The sequence below is a fragment of the Chiroxiphia lanceolata genome, chromosome 7 (genome assembly GCF_009829145.1).
Source record: "Chiroxiphia lanceolata isolate bChiLan1 chromosome 7, bChiLan1.pri, whole genome shotgun sequence".
Classification (NCBI taxonomy): Eukaryota; Metazoa; Chordata; class Aves; order Passeriformes; family Pipridae; genus Chiroxiphia; species Chiroxiphia lanceolata.
In genome coordinates this window covers 15852678-15873781 of record NC_045643.1, presented here as the reverse complement: position 1 = coordinate 15873781, position 21104 = coordinate 15852678, and the positions used below count along the sequence as shown (strand labels likewise).

At 36.5% G+C, this 21104-nt stretch overlaps 1 protein-coding gene across 1 annotated transcript in view; it reads right to left on the bottom strand.

The window, feature by feature from the left end:
• The window catches only part of CCDC141 (coiled-coil domain containing 141), a 78317-nt gene that overhangs the window by 56601 nt on the left and 612 nt on the right, over positions 1-21104 (bottom strand). The window contains exons 2-8 of the mRNA XM_032694031.1: positions 20440-20617; positions 17549-17660; positions 15151-15383; positions 13673-13795; positions 7070-7261; positions 5789-5897; positions 2875-3128 (exon numbers count right to left, since the gene is read on the bottom strand). Of these exons, the coding sequence (XP_032549922.1) occupies positions 2875-3128; positions 5789-5897; positions 7070-7261; positions 13673-13795; positions 15151-15279 (807 nt within the window). The 5' untranslated portion in view covers positions 15280-15383; positions 17549-17660; positions 20440-20617. The remainder of the gene's footprint in view (positions 1-2874; positions 3129-5788; positions 5898-7069; positions 7262-13672; positions 13796-15150; positions 15384-17548; positions 17661-20439; positions 20618-21104) is intronic.

Sequence of the window (21104 nt, the reverse complement as noted above, 5' to 3'; positions counted from 1 at the left end):
GATCAGTGATTTTCAAATAATTTCCCCAGAGCATTCACATAAACTGACTTTGTTAAATAGCAGACGGGTTTTTTCATTACATCAAACACTACTTGAATGGCTGATGCTTTACTACTTACTGTCTTAAATCCCAAATAATATTTTTATCATCAGTATGTTAAGGCGTCCTCATGACAACATTGTCTTGATTCATCCTGGGGACATTTCAGTCTCTTCCTAAGAAGCCTACCAAAGCCCTTCAGCAGTCATTAATGCATTTATGTTCACAATATTGCTAGCAAAGGAAGCATCCTTGTCTAATTTCATAAATAAAAAGTTAGGGCAAAATAGGACCACAGACACATTTATAAAGAAAAATGCAGCACTTCAGTTTAAAGTCTGAGCTTTAGTGATTTTTCTGTGATCCAAGTACAACCTTACAAGAACAATAAAATAGTCTTTTATGGCGAAAGAAAAACATATCAGTGTTGCACTGTCCCAGAGTAGCTACTAGTAATTTGTTATAATCATGTTTGTGAAAGACTATAAAAGACTCTGGAAGCAAAAAACCCAAACACCACTACATGTGATGTATACCAGTCAACAAAAGCATATAGTAGAACAGACCTTGGCAAAAATGCCATATGCTTTTTTTTGGTCTTCTTTTTCAAGAAAGGACTTTGTTTACACAGTGTTCCCATATGCAGAAGTTATTTAGAATATAAGGTAACAAGTAGTCATTTTAATTTTGAAGGAAAAGTTGGACAATTTGTAAATATTAAAACTATATAATCCATATAGGTACATGCATACTTTAACAAGAATATGTATGCTCTCAGGAAAGATTATGACTGACCAATGATGGAGTTTGAAAGGATGTCAGAAACTCATTTAGTTTCAAGGTGTGGAGCTTTTTTTACATAAGGTCAAAGTCTGAGTTACAGTATTTAATTTTTTTTTATGTCAGTTATCTTTAAAGAAAGCAAAATCAAAAAGGGAACTGTGACTTACACCGAGAGAGTGAGCTTGCTGTAAACTTGTCTAGCTAGTAAATGTGGGTGTATTCACCTGTCCCCTGAGTTTTATTCTGCTTGTATCTCTGCCCTTGATATGACCAAGTACCATCAATAATTTTAATTGTCCCACATATGCACCATTGGATTGATTAAAAAATATTATTTCATAAATCTTCTTCCAAAGATAACTAATTATGCACAAAACAGGCCAATCTGCCTTTGATTTTCATTAATGAAAGAGATTATCAGAAAACATGATGCTGACACTTCCATAAAGGAAAGTATGTAAAAAAATACACTTTCACATATTGAAAATTCTGAAAAAGAAACATGTAACATGTTACAATTAGGAGCATCAGATCATCACATTCCAATTAGAGATCAAAGGGAGATGCTGCATTTTTGGTATTTCATAACCAGATAATAAAGGATCTTTATAGTTGCTTGCCTTTTTGTTTAAAAAAGCAACCCACAGATTACACAGACTTCTGGATTACACAATTGTGCCTAGAAAAACAGAAGCAATACAAAGAGCAAAAATCCACTCTTAGATCTTACACAGCAGAGCTTGTCTACAGTACTCTGCTTTCTCTGAACATCCTGAAGTGTCCCCTGAACTCCTATTAATGTCAGTGGGAGTTCAATATGTTGCTCTGCCATGTGTAGCACCATTAGATATCAAATTCAGTCCATGTACAGGGAATGGAATATAAGTTTTTGGATGGGTTGAGAGACTTTGAGAGTTGAATTTCTGTCATAGCTCAGGAATACATGCATGTGTTAGAGGCCAGTGAGAGAAATTTTACATGAAGTCTCTAAAAGTTAATTTTCCTGTGTGTATTTACATATGAATATATTATTTTGTGTGGACATTAATTGTCTATAAATGTACAGTTCGTACATTATATCAAGGTTGACTCTAATGCAGACACTAAACAAGTATATTTTGATAAGCACGATCTTAAAAACTATTTGAGTTTGTTTTTTCAAAATGTGGAAAATAGCTCATCTTTATTCTTGTTAGACTTTGGCAATTAAATTTGCATAGGTTCCTCCTTCTCAGCATAATTAATATCCAAAGAGGTGGAGCAGGACTTCTATAACTTTTTTCTGTCAAGTTGGTGAAGGTATGTGGTGTTTCTCTCAAGGAAAATGAGAGGAGAGAGTCTTACATTGATGAAGTTTCTTTGGTTATGTGAAGTACAAAGAGAGAAAATTATCTGATCTGAATGCTAGGAAACGAGGAATTAAAAGGAAAAAGGGCAGAAGGACTGGAAAAAGAAAGAGGAAGAATTAAATGTACCTAAGCCTGAAAGGAAGGTACAAAAAACAGTTGTATTTGAGAAATTCAGTAAAAGATGGGACCTAAACTGGGAGAAAGCAGACAGTGAAACATGTTGCAGGTGTGGAAAACCTGCAATCACTACAGCACCCTAAAGGATTTTGTTTCGACTTTTAAGAATAAAATACTTCTCTGCTTTCAGTCAGATCAACTGACTAACTGTGCTATCTTCTCTTTAACTGACTAGCCCAGAAACAGCCTGCAGCAGTTGTAATTGATGGTGTCAGCTACTGTTATCACCCACGTGGCTAGAGGTTGGTTTGTGCTGGGAATTCAATTTGAAGGGAAACCAGTTCACATTTGATAACTTAGAGGAGCAATCCACATAATGGAAATACTGCATTAGAAGATGTTACAGTTGTATTAAAATGCACTCTGAGGAAGCTATAGTTACAAAGTCAAACATTCAGAAGTTAGGATCTCATCAAACATAAGTGGCCCAGAGATACTGGCCTAACAAATATATTGAAGCTCCTATTCTCTTTGTACTGTGAAACAGTTGTTCAGTGGTTTTTTTTTTACTGTGACTTCCCTTACCTGGTTCTCTTGTTGGTGCCACAAACAAATTTGCAGAACTTGCTCCAGTCCTTGGCGCTGATGTTTAAGAAATTTGTTCAGGTGCCGTCTCCTGTCTTGTAGCATTTCAAGGAGATTGTCAATTTTCAAGCAGCTGCTGTGGGCTCCCTGAATCATCTCCGGATTTGCATTTGGCCCCTCACATTTGAATTCTTCTATGAATTCAGTTAGCTCTTGGCTTTTGTTTAAAAGTGCAAATGACTTCTCCAAAAGTTCTGTAAGAACAGAATTTCACAGTAAAAAAACCCAATGTGTTTTGTGATTCTAGTGGCATATTTCAAATAATACTCGAGTATTTTTCGAACTATCTACTTGCATACATGACTGCAACATATTTTCATGTATTGCATGAACATAAATGCTTACAACATAAAGGTGTATATATACTAAGATATTTCAATTAGGACAGCTCTCTTACAAACCTACAAAGGTAAAATGGTGTATACATATATGTACCTATAATGGTACATATAACATATATACCCACATATAATGGTGTACTGTATGTCATCAAGACAAAACCCAGAAGTACTATTGCTTTCTAAAAACTGAGTTCTTTATGATGGTTTCCCAATCCTCAGGTAAGCTGAAATGGAATTTCCTACCCTGTTTTTTATGTGGGTCAGTAGCCTCTGTAGTTTTTCACTAGTGATGTAAGCTAAGTTTAGATCTTTGTCTCTCACAACAGTTGAGAGAAAATGTTCTCATGCCTGAAGGCTGTTATAAATAAGCCAGGAGTATCAGGAACTCTTTATAATCTCTGCCTAGACACATTCAAGGTTAAAATTCAGTGGACTAGTACACTTTAATGACCTACCGATCATGTGTCCTTAAAGTCACATAGTACAAAATCTACTGAATGGACAATGATCAGTATTCCTAAGACTTTCAATTGAAAAAGAGAAATTGTTATATATGGAATAAGGAAGAAGGGGAGCCAAACCAAAACAGGTGGCAAAGTAGACATGAAGAAAAGCGTAAAGAAAGGAATGTTAGCATTGCGAGTAAAGCAATCGGGAGCAACCCTCTGAAACATTCATCTTCCCACCTGAATGCATGTAATTCAAGGCAAAGCACCCTAAATCTCCACCTTTCATGTAGAACACCTAGGGAAAAAGCGTGAGATGCCTCCACTTCTCCAGTCACCAAGGGCCAACAAGAGAAATTAGTTTTCATGAGCTCACAGCAGCAAGCTCGTCTATTTTAGTTCTTGCCTTTCAGAAAGATAGTATTCATCAGAAATGTTCCATTTCAGTCCATCCAAAATTGAATACACATAGAAATGGATAAACAAGGATATTTCATATTTTTCACCTTTTTGAAATGCATTTGTTTCAAAACTTTTCTTTTTTATTTTTTTCCCCAAAATGATAAGCATTTGTGATAAACTACTCATCACATTCTGGTTGAGCCAATACTTTGTAAGGGTTGTATTTTCAGCCACCTTACTTTGGAGTGGGTAGATAGTATCCTTCTCATAGAAAGCAATACAAACACTGTTTTTTATCAAATAGCTCAATATCAGTTTTCCAAATTTGATGTGATTAAGATAGAATAAGAAGTCAATCAGTTGCAACTACTTTTTTCCATCTGAGAAAAGGCTTATCACTATCAAAGCAGTTTTTCTTTGGCAAACCATTTCATCTGATTCTTACAGTTATAGACCCTCTTTTCAGCAGTAAATTACTGCCAGATACTTCAGGTTAAAATTGCTATATGGTGACCACTTTGTTCCCATGAAGATCAATTTGTAAGATCCAAACCCTATATTATCTGAGTTCAATTTTCTATTCAGTCTCCTGTTCAAGGTAGCTAAAAATATTTAAGCTAGTGTTCCACTAGTGGATAATAAAGCATAATGGATATTCTGCCAATTGTTACTAATGATACAGCAAACTGTGATTAAAATTTCAAAGAAGGAGTCTTAAAACATAAAAAATGCAGAACAATATGGAATTGCAAAGGTGTGTGAAGTAGCCACACAATGAGATTGATTCTAAAAACTTTTTTTCCCTTTTTTGAATTCAGAGTATCACAATATGATAGAAGGTGCTTCACATGAAAGCTTGAATAAAAAAAAGACTTTGCATGGAAGAATTTTTATGGGCAAACATATGTGCAAGAAAATTGTGGAACGGGAAAAAGCACCTTTTTGTCCAAGAGCATTACAGTTGCAGCTGCAACTCTTGGAACAGATCAGGCAAGTCAATGGAGAAGTGAAACAACCCCACTCCTCAAAAGCAGAAGCAAAATGCAGGGAACCACTGTAGGCAAAAAGATTCTGAAACTGGCTAATTGCCACCTCTGTCTCATAGTTCCCACCCTCACTTAACACTTCTGCTTCAACCCCCCCTCCTTGGGAACAGAAAAGCAGTGGGCAAAGTACTCCCCTGGCCATTCCCAAGAAACCGTAGGACTTTGCAGGGGTTTTTTACTAGAACTGATCGGAAATTTTCTAGTGGAAATTTTTCCATAGAAAAATGCTAATTCGTTGGTAGCAATGATGCCTTGGATAAACTTTCTCATGGAACCGAAGGATGGTTTTAGAACCTGTTGCAAATCAGCACTAAAAGTCAGTTTGGTTTCTCAGCAGCTCACCTGATCTGGATTGCTTTGAAATCAGAATACAAGCTTAACACTGGCTGTCTGCAGCAGCAAAGATGGAACCATGAGAGAGCTAGATTGAAAATAAGAGTTTCATATCTTTCAGGAAGCCTGCTAAAGAGCTATTTCACCATTATATTTTTTCAAATAGAAATTTTCTTATTTGTTCTAATGTATGGGGTTTTTTTAAATATGCCCAGAAACAGTAAAATTATCCTTCAAAGAGTCAGTGCACAATGACATGCTATCAGGAGTGGAATACTTTTTGTACCTTTTGTATGATGCTCTTGTTGCAGAAGAAGTTCTCTCAAAGAGTCAATATTGTTAAACTCTTGAGCATTTTTCAGGAAATCTTCAACTTGGTCAATTTTAACAGCAAACTGCATTAAGAAAACAAAGGGTAGGAAGAAGCACAATATAGTTTTCTTTTGCATAACTCCATCATAATCTCTGTATTATTGGGAAAGTTCATGAGAATTTGTAAATTCTTGGAAAACAGCATTTTTAGTGACCTCTAGATACAGATGCTTTGTGGTCTCCATGCACCTTCTGGTTTGGTTTTTTTTTGAGGTAGTGATTGATAAAAGGAACCCAAATTTTAGTTGACATAATCTGTAATTACAATTTGTCACTTTGTGAATCATCGTTCCTACAAAGCCTTATGCCAACTCTGTACTAATTTCTTTGTATAACACACATCACCACGACACAACAGAATCACAGAATAGCTTGGGTTGGATGGGACCTTAAAGATCATCTTGGAGTTCTTAGGACAATTAGCAGTACCACAGTTCCTTCTGTAATTTAGGGATGGCACTGGGCTAATGTAGAAAAATAATTATCAGGGAGAATTATTAATTATCAGGGAGAATTATTAATTCTCTCCAAGGCTACAGGATGTGAGGACAGTTCAATCTTAGGCTACACAGAGTGAGCACACACCTGCAGGGCATGGAATCCCTCACCACTTTAGCTACCTGTGGGGATCAGTGAATTAGGATAAGAGATACAGAGAAATGGGTAAGCAGGGGCCACACAGTTGTTCTTTTGTGCCCATCTGTGCATTAAAGTCTCAGGTAAAGGACTGGGAAGTTGGAGTAATGTTTACTTTGCATAATTACAGTAGGTGTAGAGATATTTTGGTGTAAAACCTTCAGTGGCTAATCTTCAGTGAGCATTAGTGAAGGCATCTGACAATTCAGTTCTTTCAACACCAAATAACTTTAATCATAAGGAATGAAAGATATTCAGTAGAATATCTATAGCCACTGAATTACATATTTTTTGTTTTGATCCAGTTCTACTTTTCATTGGCATTTTTTTAAAGTACAAATTTTGGAGACATCATGACTAAGATATTTCCTGAAGTCTACATGTTTTTTTCAGTTCAGCTTCATCTTGTACTATCTGGAAGGTGGTAAAAGAATGCATCTGGAAATTTTTATTTTCTTAATTGCTTCAACCTTTAGGAATACAATGAACAATACACAACAGCGTAAAATTACAGTGGGCAGAGGCTTCAAATAAACAGTCATTTGATTTAGATACAAACCTCTAGAGCATTTTCAAAGAACACTGTAGTAAGTTCTAGAAGTGCCTGTCGCTTCTCTAACATAATGATGAGGGCATCCCATGAATCCCCAAGGGTCTCTGCCATAGCATCATAGATCTGGCTCTTTTCTTTGTTCTCTTCTGCAATGTTGTCTGCTTCATGCAGCAGATCCCATACCTGCTCTTCCAAGGCCTGAGAAGAAAAAAAAAAAGAAAAAAGCAAACCATAAGAAATCTGTAAACAAAAATCAAAAAACACTGTGCTGATACTTGTGTCAGGATACTTTTTCAGTGGGTCTGATAAACTAGCCACAGGCTGCCTACTCCTGCTTTATTTCCAGTTCCTAGTAACAGGAGTGTAAATTATTCCTGTATTTTTCATAGCAAGCTTCTGAATTTCACCTGCAATTGAGGCAATATTTTTATAAAATTCATTTAAAAACAAGAGTTAAGAGAATTTAGCATTTTATTTCTAACATTTAGATTCCAGTGAGTTTACATCTATGTAAACACAGATCTATCTTCCTGCAAGTGGTAGCAACGCAGATTTTGTGAATCTTCTTTCATATGCCATCATATTACATTACTGGACATTACAAGCTTCAGAAGCTTGTAAGGTAATTTACTCAGAAGTCTCTGATGAGTACAATGCAATTCAGCCAGGAGTAGCTTAAACATATGCACATATTCTCCAAAAAAACCACCTAACATGCAGTGTTCTAATTTAAGCTTGCTGCACTGCTCAAGTTGACAACCAAATAATAATGTCCTATTGTTAAGAAAATAATTCTGTGTTTTGTTCTCTTTACTACTCCCACCATGAGAAAGACAACTGATGGGCCATTTCCAGCTTATGTCAAAAATCTTTGTGTGTCAGAAAAATTGATTAGCATTCATCCTGTATTCTTATCCACCCTCATCTTGGGTTTTATAGTGACCATGAATTCATAAAGTGTCAATGTTTTTTTTGTTATTACAGGTGCTAGCACATGAATATGTAACGGGAAAAGAAATTTTTATTAGACAAATTAAAAATTTTGTTGTCATGACAATACTGACAGGTTAAAAAAGAGGTAAAATACTTTCAGAACTTTACACACAAACTGCTTGTCACTAGGAGGTTAGTTTTACCAAAATGATCAGACCACTTTCACAGCTGTACTGAATACACTGTGGAAGAACAGGTGACATCTGAGGTAGCTCCACTTGGAATTTTTTTGCAGAGACTGTTTTTTTAAAGAGCTGACTATATTTTGAAATAAAACTAGACATGTTTTTATCCTAATATTCCATCACTTCAACATATTTAAAAGACATTTCAAATGCTAACACCCCCCAGGCCTGTGTCATTCATGTTCACTGCCTAGCAATGCAGCTGTTGTACACTCACACAACTCTCCTACCGCTCATTTTCAGGGTACATTTGGGTCTGATATTGCAGCAGAGACAAAGTGCAAGTAACTGAAGGTCGAAAAAAATATTTTTATGTAAGCTGTGGTACAATAACTTTTATTAATATTATAATTAATATTAATACAATTTGGTATTAATTTGTTCACAGCCCATTATTTGGGTACTTTCCCTTCCATTAAAAGAGCAAGGAATTATAGTGGGAAACTATCCTTTGCCTTTCCTGATTGTTGTACACTGATTCCATAACTCCGAGTTTTCAAGGTGTAAACTACCCTCCTTACTGAGATGCTGCTAAAATTAATCTTTGTTTATAGAAATTGTACAACACAATTATTAACTTGAGGCTCAGAAAACAGGCATAAAGCTACTTTGAGACAAATACTATTTTGGTAGGAATTTTGCACATACTGAAATTGATGACTGAGCTGAACTAACACTGAAAGAAATATTTATTCAAGTTTACGTTCTATCATTTTTGTTCAAATCTCTTGCAAAAATCAGCTCTGTTTTGTGATAAAAATGCAACTGAACTTTGCTGCTAATTGTACTGTTGGGCACCTCAACAACTAATTGCCAATAATTCAGAAGATATTAAATAATTTCTTCCATAACAAATTTACTGAAAAATAAGCATTATGAAAATATTTTACTTGAAATAACTGAAAAGCTTATTTAAAAGATATCAATGGAAAAAATGAGCATACGATATTAGTGCTTTTTGAAGAATGCAATTTTCTAGTTTGTTTTTCTTGACTATTAGCATATAAATTACTATTTTGCAATTTATACTCTGTGAATTGAAGTAAATAAAGTAATTAGGAGCAATCTTCAGGTTCATGAACCAAATTAATAACATTGATGGTTTTAAACTTAAGTTTATGGGCTAGATTTAGTTCTATTTTTTAGTAGTTCTACCACAGCCTCTTTCATGATAAAAACCAGAGCTTTGGAAGCAAACCAAGAATGCCTTAGTGGGGATTTTGACATTGTCATGGCCACACACACACACACACACAGAGTCTTTTTTTTTCTTCAAATGGTCCAGTGAGTTTTAGTATTGGGGGATTCAAACGCTAAGACATCATCTCAAGGTAGAGCCTCTCTTGGAAACAACTGAATTATGGAGAACAGAAGAAAGGTAGAGAAATGGGTATGCACAATGCAGTCCACATTGTTTTACCTCCTGGGAGTTTTGTCTCAAGTTTTCTGGTCTTGATCTCACTTTTTTTTCTTTTAAATTGTGAAAAATGAGACATCAAAATGTACATACACATATATTTACATTTCCAGAAAATATAAACTTGCTGAAAGGCACCTACAGAAGGATAAGGCAGATGTTGGGAAAGAGATTTGCATGAAATCACAGAATTTGATGTTTTCAACAAAATTGTTACTGCTGACATGGTCTAATTTAGCAAAACAGAAACAGAATATATTAGTTTAGAATCACAACATATTAGCTGAGACTACTGAGGGGAATTTTAACTAGTTGTTGTAAACACTTTACATGTTCTCTGTTTAGTCTCAGTTTTACTCTTTCCTGTTCAACATTTATTCTTTCAACTCTATTAACAATAACACATCTGTTTCCTAATCCATAAACATTTGAAATGGGCCCCTTTTCTAAAGTTGTATTTTGGTTTTTATTAAAGTAGCAGGGTGTTCCTAATTTTCAAATTTAATGGAACAAATGTAAATCAGTAATGAATGTGATAGAATACATTCTGTCAAAGGACACTATTTTGGATATGGTTTTCCCTAATGCCCTGAAGTACAGACACTTTTTTTATTGCAGTAATTCTGACCATTAAAAGAAATTTAAAAATTGTCTAGAAATTACTGTTTTCTTTTTCAACAAATTTATTCCAATTACCCCTTAAAGCACCATCTGCCTTAGTGTCAAATTGGTAGTTTAGGCTTTTTTAAGGCCTGTTAATATTGCTTAGTCAAAGACAATTCCCTGAAACACTGAGCTGGATTACATTCCATTTCCTCTAGCATCAGAAGTACTATAAACTGATCACTGGCCACTGCACCAAATTCTGTCCTTACACCTGGGAATCTTCAACATTAAGTTGACAGAAGAATTTGGCCTGAAAATATTGGTTTATCAAAACCTAGAATGTTTACAGAATAACATGGCATAGTACCAGAAGGGTCAACTTAAATTATCTTCTAAAAGTTGGTAAGTTCATCACTACTGATTCCAAAGATGTATTTGGTATTAATCCTCTAAAACTTCCCTTAAGCAGGACTAGTTTCATAATCAAATCATTGCTCATTCAAGAATTTTTTTCTGTCCTGCACAAAAGTTTAATATTGAATTGTATTAGATTAATCAATGAAATTAAGTATATGTGTATCAAGTATTGGTATCTGCCAGGATTTGATTTGCCTTTTTTTTTTTTAATACAATAATAGAAGAGAAAAAGGAAAACCATTCAAAGTTGCCTCACTGCTCTATTTCAAATTTAAGTGGCTGAAAAATTCCACAATACACAAAACCCTGTCCACTTTCTTGGGATCCAAGTGGAGAAATTCTTCATTATGTTTTTTTCTACTTGTAAAAATTTCTAGCTCTAAAATTAGAAAGTATAAGGATTCTGTCCTCTCATTTTTAAGGAAGCACAGTAGGAAAAAAAACCCCACAGCACGCAAGCAAACCCAACTTTTTTTCCTCTCACTATAATGTACCTTTCTAATCTTGTAACTTTGAAAAGTTACAGACTGACATAAAACAAATGAAGTTAATATGGAAATTATCATTATTCAGAATTACAACTTTTTTATGGATATTTATAATGTGTTTTATGGAAGTCCTCATTTTTATTAATGCGCTGTTCTAACAAGACATTTGTGATTTGCCATATGCTGTATTAGTATTACCACTACTGCATGTAAGTGTTTTAAAAAGTTATGTAAATCCGAGGTAATGTATCATGATGTTGGCACATAACTGGAACAAGTTTTACTCGAGCGTAAGACCATAGCTTCATTTTTACCTTTTTTTTTAGATTATTTATAATGCATTCCAAATACCAAGATCCACTTCAGAGCAAAAATAAATGTTATAGGATGCAATAGACTGACTCTATCATTGATAGAGTCAGTTGGGCCAAGATTGTCAATGAAAATAGTAACTTGTAGCCAATATGGAAGAACTACAAACTGCACAAGGTAAGACCACAGCTGGGTGAATGTTCATGTAATTGCATAATTAATTAATGTTCAAATTTACAAAGTTATGTTGCTCACTAAGGGTAAAAGATCAAGTGGAATTGCATACACTGGACACCACCAAAACAAAGACCATCTAACAACTGTAATTTTGTTTGATCTTTTCAACCCCTCTACTGCCCACATTTTTAAATTCATTTTTATCCTCTCATAAATAACTAAACCTTTATGGCCATAAATGTTCAAGTCTGAAACATTACTCCCTCTTTATCCATCTTCACACAGCTAATGCTTAATTCATTATCAGATGCTAAGTGGAAAAAATTACTCTAAACAATACTTCAAAGGCTGAGATTCAATCTTGGAAAAACTTTTGATGAGTGGATTTAGTGATTTAAGACTAAGTAATTACTGACAATTGTTAACAGCTTACTATAAATCACAAAGGGTCATGACTGAAAAATGCAGAGTCAGGAAGAATTACAATGACATTGGAGTCTCGTATTATCACAGCTCTTGTATTATAGAGGAAAAATAGTAATTCTGAACTTAGTCCTTTAATAGAATATTCATTAATCAATGATGGATTTTGCAAGGACTGCAGGTATAAAATATGAAATAATGAGCATTTTTTCACACTGTATTTGGATGAAAAGCATTATTTAACTGTTAATGCAAAATAAATTTTCTGACCTGATTTGACTAGATGGTAAAATGTTATTTGAATATTTGTTTTTCTTTCAAAGATGAAAATTATTGTTTTATTTTTCCACTGTTTAAAATTTATTTTTGAGAATTAGGAGGAAAAAAAAATCAGCTTCTTCCTGTCATCAGTGTGTAAGAACTCATCTAATTCTGAATTGTTCAAACAGATACAGCAGCTTGTTTTAAGAATGCCCAAATGTAGCGCCCGTGGCAATAAAGGTGAGGTACCTGCATAAATAAAGAGAGCAGAACCACCTCTTTCTAGGATTTGAGGTGGATTTTTGTTGTTTGGCAGTGTTTGGTGTGGTTTCTTTTGTAATTCTATCCTTCACATTATTCAAAAACCACACCATGCACCATATTAGCTACATTCTCTACATACTGTATTAAATTACCTTACAAGCACTGGAAATTTTTAATGATTGGGGAAGTACATAGTCACTGGTATTAAATGAAATACTTGATCCTATTCAAATCAGGTTTCCTCTTTCAGATCTAAAGTTTATGTAAGTCAAAAAAAAAAAAGGATAAGATATTGTGCAGAGCTTCACAGATTTTAGAGGAATTTATTTGTCGACAGATATAAAGTGAATCTGCCCTACAAAAACATGAAAATAAAATCTCTTTCTAGGTGCCTTCAGACTCTTCTCAGTGTCAAATATACATATTTAAAATAATTCAGCTTTTTCATGCAAGCATGTAACTCAGTGTCCAAATGCCACTGTTCTTATTATCTGTTCTCAGGAACACCAAAATCTGATTTTAGGACAGTTACTTAGCTGAAATCTTCCTAGCTCAAGATGAGCTATTTTAATGTTACAGTAGCATTTCTACTGCAACTTATATCAATCAACATTCAATACAAATGTTCCTGGAATATCTACTTCAGACTTACAAGGAACTTGAGTTGTTATAAAATAATCAAACTTTTCACAACATTGGTGAATTAAAAAAATAAATTGATATTCCATTATATTTAGCAGTTACTAAGGGCTATAGGAATTTTCATTTGACTTGACACCGATGTATAAAGCAGAAAAAACCCCCGTGTCTTTACTGCTACTGTGAGAAGCATATTTTTCCAGTGCAGAGACCTAACTTCCAAAAAAATCATAGAATATCCTAAATTGGAAGGGACCCAGCAGGATCATTGAAGATCTGCTACACTGACAAAGGCTGAACATACTTTTTTCTGTGAGGAATTTAACCTAAACACAACATTGCAATAGGAGGCACGGGTATCTACATCAGCTGTTGTACCTGAACTATAATGACTAGATAAATTTTTTGTAGTATCATCACATCTTACCTTCAGCTTAGATAGGAGGAATTCATGATCTTGCAGTAGTTTTTTAGTCTCATCCTGATTGCTGCCAATTTCTAATATATTTGGTGTTGATTCAGCCAGCTGAAGCTTCACCCATTTTCCACACTGCAATAAGTAAACAATTACAGCCTTCAGAAAACACAAGCTTTCTTTCATTTATTTATTCACACAGACTCTCAGCTCTCAGGGGCCATACACATGACAAAAACACATAGAACACAGCATAAACTTAATTTCTTTTGAAACAGGTAACAAAATCCCACACCCTAGTGCTACCTAATCAGTGCTATGATTTTAGTTTTGCCCATGAAGAGTAAAATTATCACAATGAGCCAAAAACATTTCTCCAACTCATCTCCCCTTTCAGCTGAAGATGACACAGATAAGGAAACTTGGTGGGTGGGTGGAGCAGGTGGAAGGTACAAATATATCACAGCAGATGCAAAAACCATAACCCCAAATCTTATTTCTACCACATAGGTCTAAAGCACATCTATACTGGATATATATATCAAGAGTTTGCAGAAGTAGAAGCAGGAACACTTAACAGCCTTTAGAACAGGAACCAAAGCATGGTGATAAGGACCAAAGCAGTGATGTCACTGGAAGCCAGCACGGTTCTACAGCACAAAGGGGAAAAATAAATTACTTCACCTAAACTTGAGTCTCCTTGCAATGAAATTACTCCCCTGTAGCAGCAGACCCCCTCACAGGAAGGGTGGAAACTGATAGGAAAAAGCATTCCCACAGCTGAGGTACTCCCATCCTGAATAATAACCTGACAGCCTAACTCATTATCACCTTATTCTGCATTACAGACAAACCCTAGTTGCTGAGGCTAGCATGTTTCCCAGGTTGCCTGGAGAATGAAAAATCAAAGTGCCAATAAATTCCAGCTGGGATTCATTACCAGCATCCAGCTTTACTCCCCATGCCAAATTTTGTGTAAGCTGTAGGCGTGCATTCCAGCTCACAAAACAGGCCTTTAGGTGCTTATAAGCACAACTGTACATACATAAGAGTTTCTACTGAAACACATGGGAATATGAATTTACAGCTTTCAAAAATAACCACTTATCAGGTTTTTCTCAGCAAATACTTCATTTGTGGAGTTGGTAGACCATTTATGTAAAATTATTGCTGAGTACAGTTTAAAATAATTCAAGGAGTCTCAACTGCTTATCAACACATTTTCATGGCACTCTTCATTTATCTCTTACCTTTTAAACAGAGTAGGAGGAACTCCTTGCCTCCAAGAGCCTAGATATTTTGGCCGAATTGTTTATTCTATTTGAAAAAAAACGTTACTCTGTTTGAAAAAATATTAGATATTGACTGATTAAGTGGCCTTGCCTTATCATTTTATGCTAACTATTCATTTGCACAGAACCTTTAAAAGAAGTAGTAATCAACAAGTAGCAGAAAGACAAGAACAGACATACCAGCAGTTGCTGCCTTACCTTAAGTACAGCTATGACAATACTGGCATCCCCAGCCTGAACAGCAACTGAACTGACAGTTGTTGTAGAAGGTTTCTGCTCCGAACTGGCTTCATCTGACATTGTGTTTGACAACGGGACTTCATACATTAAAGCAGACTTGAAATGCTCTTGCAAGGTCCACCGTTCATTTCAGAAAGCACCAGAGTCGCTTGGATTCATTCAGTGAAACAGCTCAGCTAACACTGATTAGTCTGCCAAAAGGAAAGAATGGGAGGTTAAAAATAGACAACTCCATTGAGTTTATCATTCTTGAGAGAGATTTGACACACCCCTAGTTTGGTAGCATTAAGCTGTCTGTTCTTTTTTGTCACCCTCTGAAGTGCAAAGGGCTTCTTCCTTGGACACCACCTGACACCAGCTAAACAAAGGAAAAGAAGTTCTCAAAAGAGGTAGGAAAAAAAAATCACTGTTGATTCTATACAGACAAACCCAGTGTTATCAGGTTTCAAAACACAAAACTAAACAATCTCCGTTTTCACATTCTACACGTAAAATATTTTCTCTCTTGCTAGTTACTGAAAGATATGCTCAACATAATTCTTCCGCTGAATCAAAGTATTTAAACAGGATGAGCATGTGTATATAAATCAAATTTTAAATCAAATCAGGGGATTTTTAATCCAAAAATATTTAAAGGGATAGTGACCATAACAACCAGAGAAGGAAACCAAGTACTTTGTCTGAATTCTTAAGCAGCGTTTTATTCCTGTGTAAGATTAAGATAATTTACCTGCTTTTCAATTTAATCCTAAATTGTTTTTACTGTCTTCATTTTATTCTAAGTGAGCATAAGGAAGACCTCTCTAATAGTCACTTAAACTCCACTTAAGGTTTTTATTCAGTGGAGGGAATTATTAGACATGTTTAGATTACAGTATTGATTTGGCATATTAATTCTATTGCCATTAACCCAGAGCATGCCACAAGTACCCACACTATGAGACAGCAGCTGCTGGGTTTCCTTCCACAGAACAGCTGAGAAAGTGACACTGTTGTTTAGGCTTGCAGGTCTCTCTGGAAACATAGCTCCACTCGAGAAACTACATGCATAACTCTCCCCTAAGCATCTGCTTGTTTGATTTGTTTAAAAATATGTGACATTTAGAGACATTTTTATATAATCTATATTTGCTAATTGCAAACAAGACCATACACACCTGCCATGGAACCAAGATCTGGAAGCAAATTCTAAAATATTTTGGACTAGAAGAAACTTAAGGTTATTTCACGGAATTTCAACAGATGTGTCAAGGTCTGGGATTTTTTTGTTTGTTCATTTCTCCCCTGCTCCAATTGTTGGCAGATTATAATTTTAATCTGAGCACCACTTCAAACCATGACTTTCAAACAGGATATACAGAAGCACTTTCCAGTGGTTTGTGCTGAGCAAAATGGGCTTGGCAAAGCAAAACCCATCCCTTGTGCCAAAACAGAACCATGAACCCTCAAGCTGCCAACAAAGGAACAAATATCACATAGTTTTCTGAAACTCTTTGCAACACCTGTGAAAGTCCTGCCAGTGAAACACTATATGGATTTTCTTCAGACTCATGTGTGCATTCATGTAATAGGTGTGGCAGAATGAAATGTTTGGTACTTAGTCCCAACACAAAAACTGAGAGATGGAAGTCCTAAAGAAAACTTCAAATTGAAACGTAAGAGAGCCCTATTTTGGTTTGAATGGAAGACAGATCCATTGTACAAAACCTGCTAAATACTTGGGCTTTCAAAAAAACATTCCAAAAGACAAGCAACTTTCAATTTTTCACCCTGCAGGCAGGACTGAGGACAAACAGAACTTGGCTGTTGGAAAAACCAATTAGGAAAAACCAGCCAGACTTCTTGTTACTCTTACAAAAGAAGTTCGAAACCAATTTTGGTACTATGTCATTGAGTCTTCATTCTCTCAGAAGCACATTCTAAATGCACTTTTTCACAGCACAAGTTGGGCCAATCCATCATCTCATTAGGATAGCCAGACACAAGAGCTGCTTTTCACTCAAGTAAATGAGGTATCATTTTTCATGGTGCTGACATCTGGAAATAAGGGAAAAATGCCACACTCAAGAAGTTGACTGTAAGCAAATTTGGCAGCAACTGAGCCAACTGATTCAGAGTATCTGATAACAAATGCATGGTTATCGTATTTATTTGGCTTATGCTAAGCATACAAGATAGGGATGGGGAAACATGACAGTAGCAGGCAGAGAAAAGGTATCAAAGTATCAAAACAGATCTTAGAGCCCAACCGTGGGAGAAAAAGCTGAGAATTTTTGTGCTGCATGATGAGACATTTCAGCTGTGCCTAGGGAAACAAAATTTAACAAGCATGCCTTTCTCAGTCTTGTTTACTTACCTATCTGCCATCTTTTCCTTTGTCTGAAACAAACAACCAGTAATCCTGGTAGCACCCAGAAACAGGCAGGCTATCTGCATCAGGAGGGAGAAATATGTTCCCTTTGCTACTGCTGTGTGAAAGAGGAGAGTAAGAATGACAAGAAGAAATGAGTTAACCAGCTGTCCATAGGAAACAATGAAACTGAACAAAGGAAACTATCTCGGGAAAACAGAGAAAAAGTTCTAGTTTCTGGAGCGTAAGGAATGTCAGGTATTAGCTGAAACAACTGTACGTAAAAAGGATTTGAGAGGTAAATGTGAGAAAATTCACTTCATTGTCAATATGGAATGTGCTTTATCCACCTCATGAGAAACATGTGTAGCAAGGGAAGTGTGGTAATCATAGTTTAGATAGCAACGCATAGGAAAAGGGCCTTTCTTGGAGACACACTGCTTTCTGTTAAGAGCTTTGGAGCTCTGGGAGAAAGCTATCAAAATGGCTCTGGGAGAAACAAAGTTCACTCCCTGAAGCCTCGAAGACACAAGGTCCTTTACTTTGCTTTGTAAATGTAGCAATCTTCTCTTCCTTCCTTGTCTCACACTTGGGAGAACAGGGTGCATAGCAAAAAAGTGAAGGAGGACAGAGGAAGGAAGAACCCCTCAAATTGACGGGTTTCACATGGCTTGGAAGGATATACAAACACTGCTTTACTCTGGGAGCCCCACCCGGAACCCCTGTCAGTCTCTCTAAGTCTATGCTTGCTGCTTTTTACTGGTTCCTACCATCCTACTTCTTGAGAAGGTACCATTTTCAGGTATCATCAGGAATGAGGGCATGAAAGCAAGAAGTCTTGCAAGTTCCCCCAGGCTGATAAAGCAGACATGGATGTCACATCAAGTGTGAGGGTCGAGCATGAGGTAGGTATTTCTCCTGGAAGAGGCTTCTCTGTACCCTACACTAGTTGAATAAGTTTCTAGGCTATCCAACAGGTTGAAATTCTAACCAGGTTTTCCTGTACCCCAAACAAAGAATGATAAAAACTATACCAGCAGCAGTCAGGGTAGAAGAGAGGGAAACAGAAACGCCTTCTCTCAGAAGCCAGAAAGTACATAGATGGCCTGTGAGGAACATGAACTTGCAACACTGCCTCTTTCTCAACACTGAGTTAGAAAGAAGTACTTCTTGCAGATAACTGCCCTAGAGAGAAGGCTGACAGAAAACAGAAGGAAACTGCAGCCCTTGCAGACATTCCTTTTTTAGTGAGGGCCAGAGACTCAGGACAAACTGGGCACAAACTAACTTCCCACACCCAGAGGCAGGGCAAGGACCAGTATGAGCTGCTCCACAGCCCAGCAGGGCCCTGAGACTGGGAGACTGGTTGAACTGAGGAAAGTCTGTCCTTCCACAGTCCTGGACACCCAGGGGTGAAGGGCGCCCAGACAGGACTGGCTCCCCATGCGGCAGTGAGGGGTCTCTGCTGCCCAAGTTGCTGAGATAGGACAGGTGCAGCAAGTGGGGAAGAAGCAATCCCTGCTCTCAAAAGTGGGGGGTTATTGGCTGCAAGAGGGAGGGAAAGGGCCAGCCAGGGTAAATGGAATTAACTTTAGGTAGGTAACAGCTTCAGCACAGGCAGAAAGCATTTCCCTGTTAGCTAAGAGCAGAGGAGCTTAAGAAAAGGTGGTGCAAAAGTAGCCCAGGACCCTGCTGGCTCCGAAAGACATTGTGCTCTCCTTGCCACCATGGAAAGAGAAGGCTCAGAAGTCCCAGAAGTAAAGGGTTAGGAAACAGCTGTGAAAAAGTGCCCGGGGGGTAAAAGACACCCCGCTTTCCCCTAGAAAAAATGGTGAAAACAAACCATGTTCCATATTATTGTTTGATAGTTCCAGATTAATTTCATTCTAAACACAGAAATATAGTGAAAAATTGCAGCTTGTATCTTCCCATTTTACTTGTGCATCTTCTAACAAAAACCCTTCTACTCTTGCTCCTTCATCACCAATCCTGAAGACACTTTTATATCACACTAAGAAACAGCAGGAAGAGAAAAAGCTACCCAAAAAGAAAAATGAAACAACACTGCTAACTGTAAAATTAGCAGTGTATCGGAGATCAAGAAACTGGCAAACAGCTTAATATTGCAAATTCAGTGCAATGGTAAGAGCAAAATCACTATTTGTTTGCTTACAAGGACAACAACATTTAAAAAAATGCACACAGTAAACCAACCTGGGAAGCAATGACAACTGAAACATTTCAGTCCACTGGTCATTAATTTTTCACGTCTCGCTCTTTCATCCCAAAGCATTCTCTTCCCTATATCCCTCTTTTTGGATCTTAGAGGATTTCCACCAAGTATGTATGGCATTTGTACCTAGCACTTGTCAAAACAGTACCTAAATCTTTACTATTTATCAAATGATAGAAAAAGATTCACCAAATTTAACTAGGGCTTACCAACCAAATGTTATATTGCGTCAGCCTCAACTCTAATTTTAAGAACGCTCATATAACCTTTAAATTCAGAACTCCAGCTTCTTAATGTGATATAAACAATAGCCATTCTTTCTAGCATCTGTTACTTAAAAAATTGTCTTCCTGTTCTTCACCTGGCTTACATATAAGATAAAGAGGAATTTATACTTTTCCTTAAAGTGACAGCTACTGAAAAGACTGTTAGAAGTGACTTGATGACTATTCGAATGTAAATATGATGGCAAAATAAAAATAGTGAAGAGTTGAACTGTTGAATGGGGTGAAGAAATTAAACAAAACAGAAAACATTACACAGGTGTGAACTGATCACATCTCATTCTCTCTCAGATCCCAAGTGAAGACACAAGCATACTCTCTTAAGTCTATGGAGGCTCTCCGCTTAGCTTTTCTCAGAATCAGCTGGAGAACAGACTTACCCCATCATCACCCCCGGCAAAGCTCAACATTTCTGCCTCACTGGGTGTTGTCCAAAACAAATGCCTATGGAGCTCTACTCTGATGAATGCAAAAGTGAAGCTGTTTTAACAGCTCTCAGGTGGCACACACATCAGTCAGCTTGTCAAAAGAGAAGACGGTGGCCCAGTGTATTCAACTCTGTCAGGAGGGCGAAGAGACATTAGAGAGTTCATTAGTCCGTTTTTCAGGCTCCAGTAGCAGTAGCAGCAGCAGCAGAAAGAGAACAGTTTATTACAAAAGATTAGTATGCTCCCTTGCCCATGCATGTAAGGAAAGCCAACAGGACTTTTGTTGCTAAATTCCTTGGGAGCATTTGAAATTCCTTCCTGATGTGGTGTGTTAGCACAGTGGAGTATGCACTCTGCACCAAATATAGATGTGAGACAGGCTACTCTTTCTCCCTGTAAAGAAGGAATATTAAGATACGGATTGTAATGTACATCTAAGTCTCAAGGTAACTACAAACTGTACCACTAATGAAGTACAGTGGCACTTTTGTCCCACATCACTCATTTCTGTGTTTAACTCACATTTACAATTTAGCTGTATTAAGACTATTTCCCTTTAATTTTTTCAATGTTTATACATAAATATAGATGTACGTATTAAACTTGTGAAATAAAAA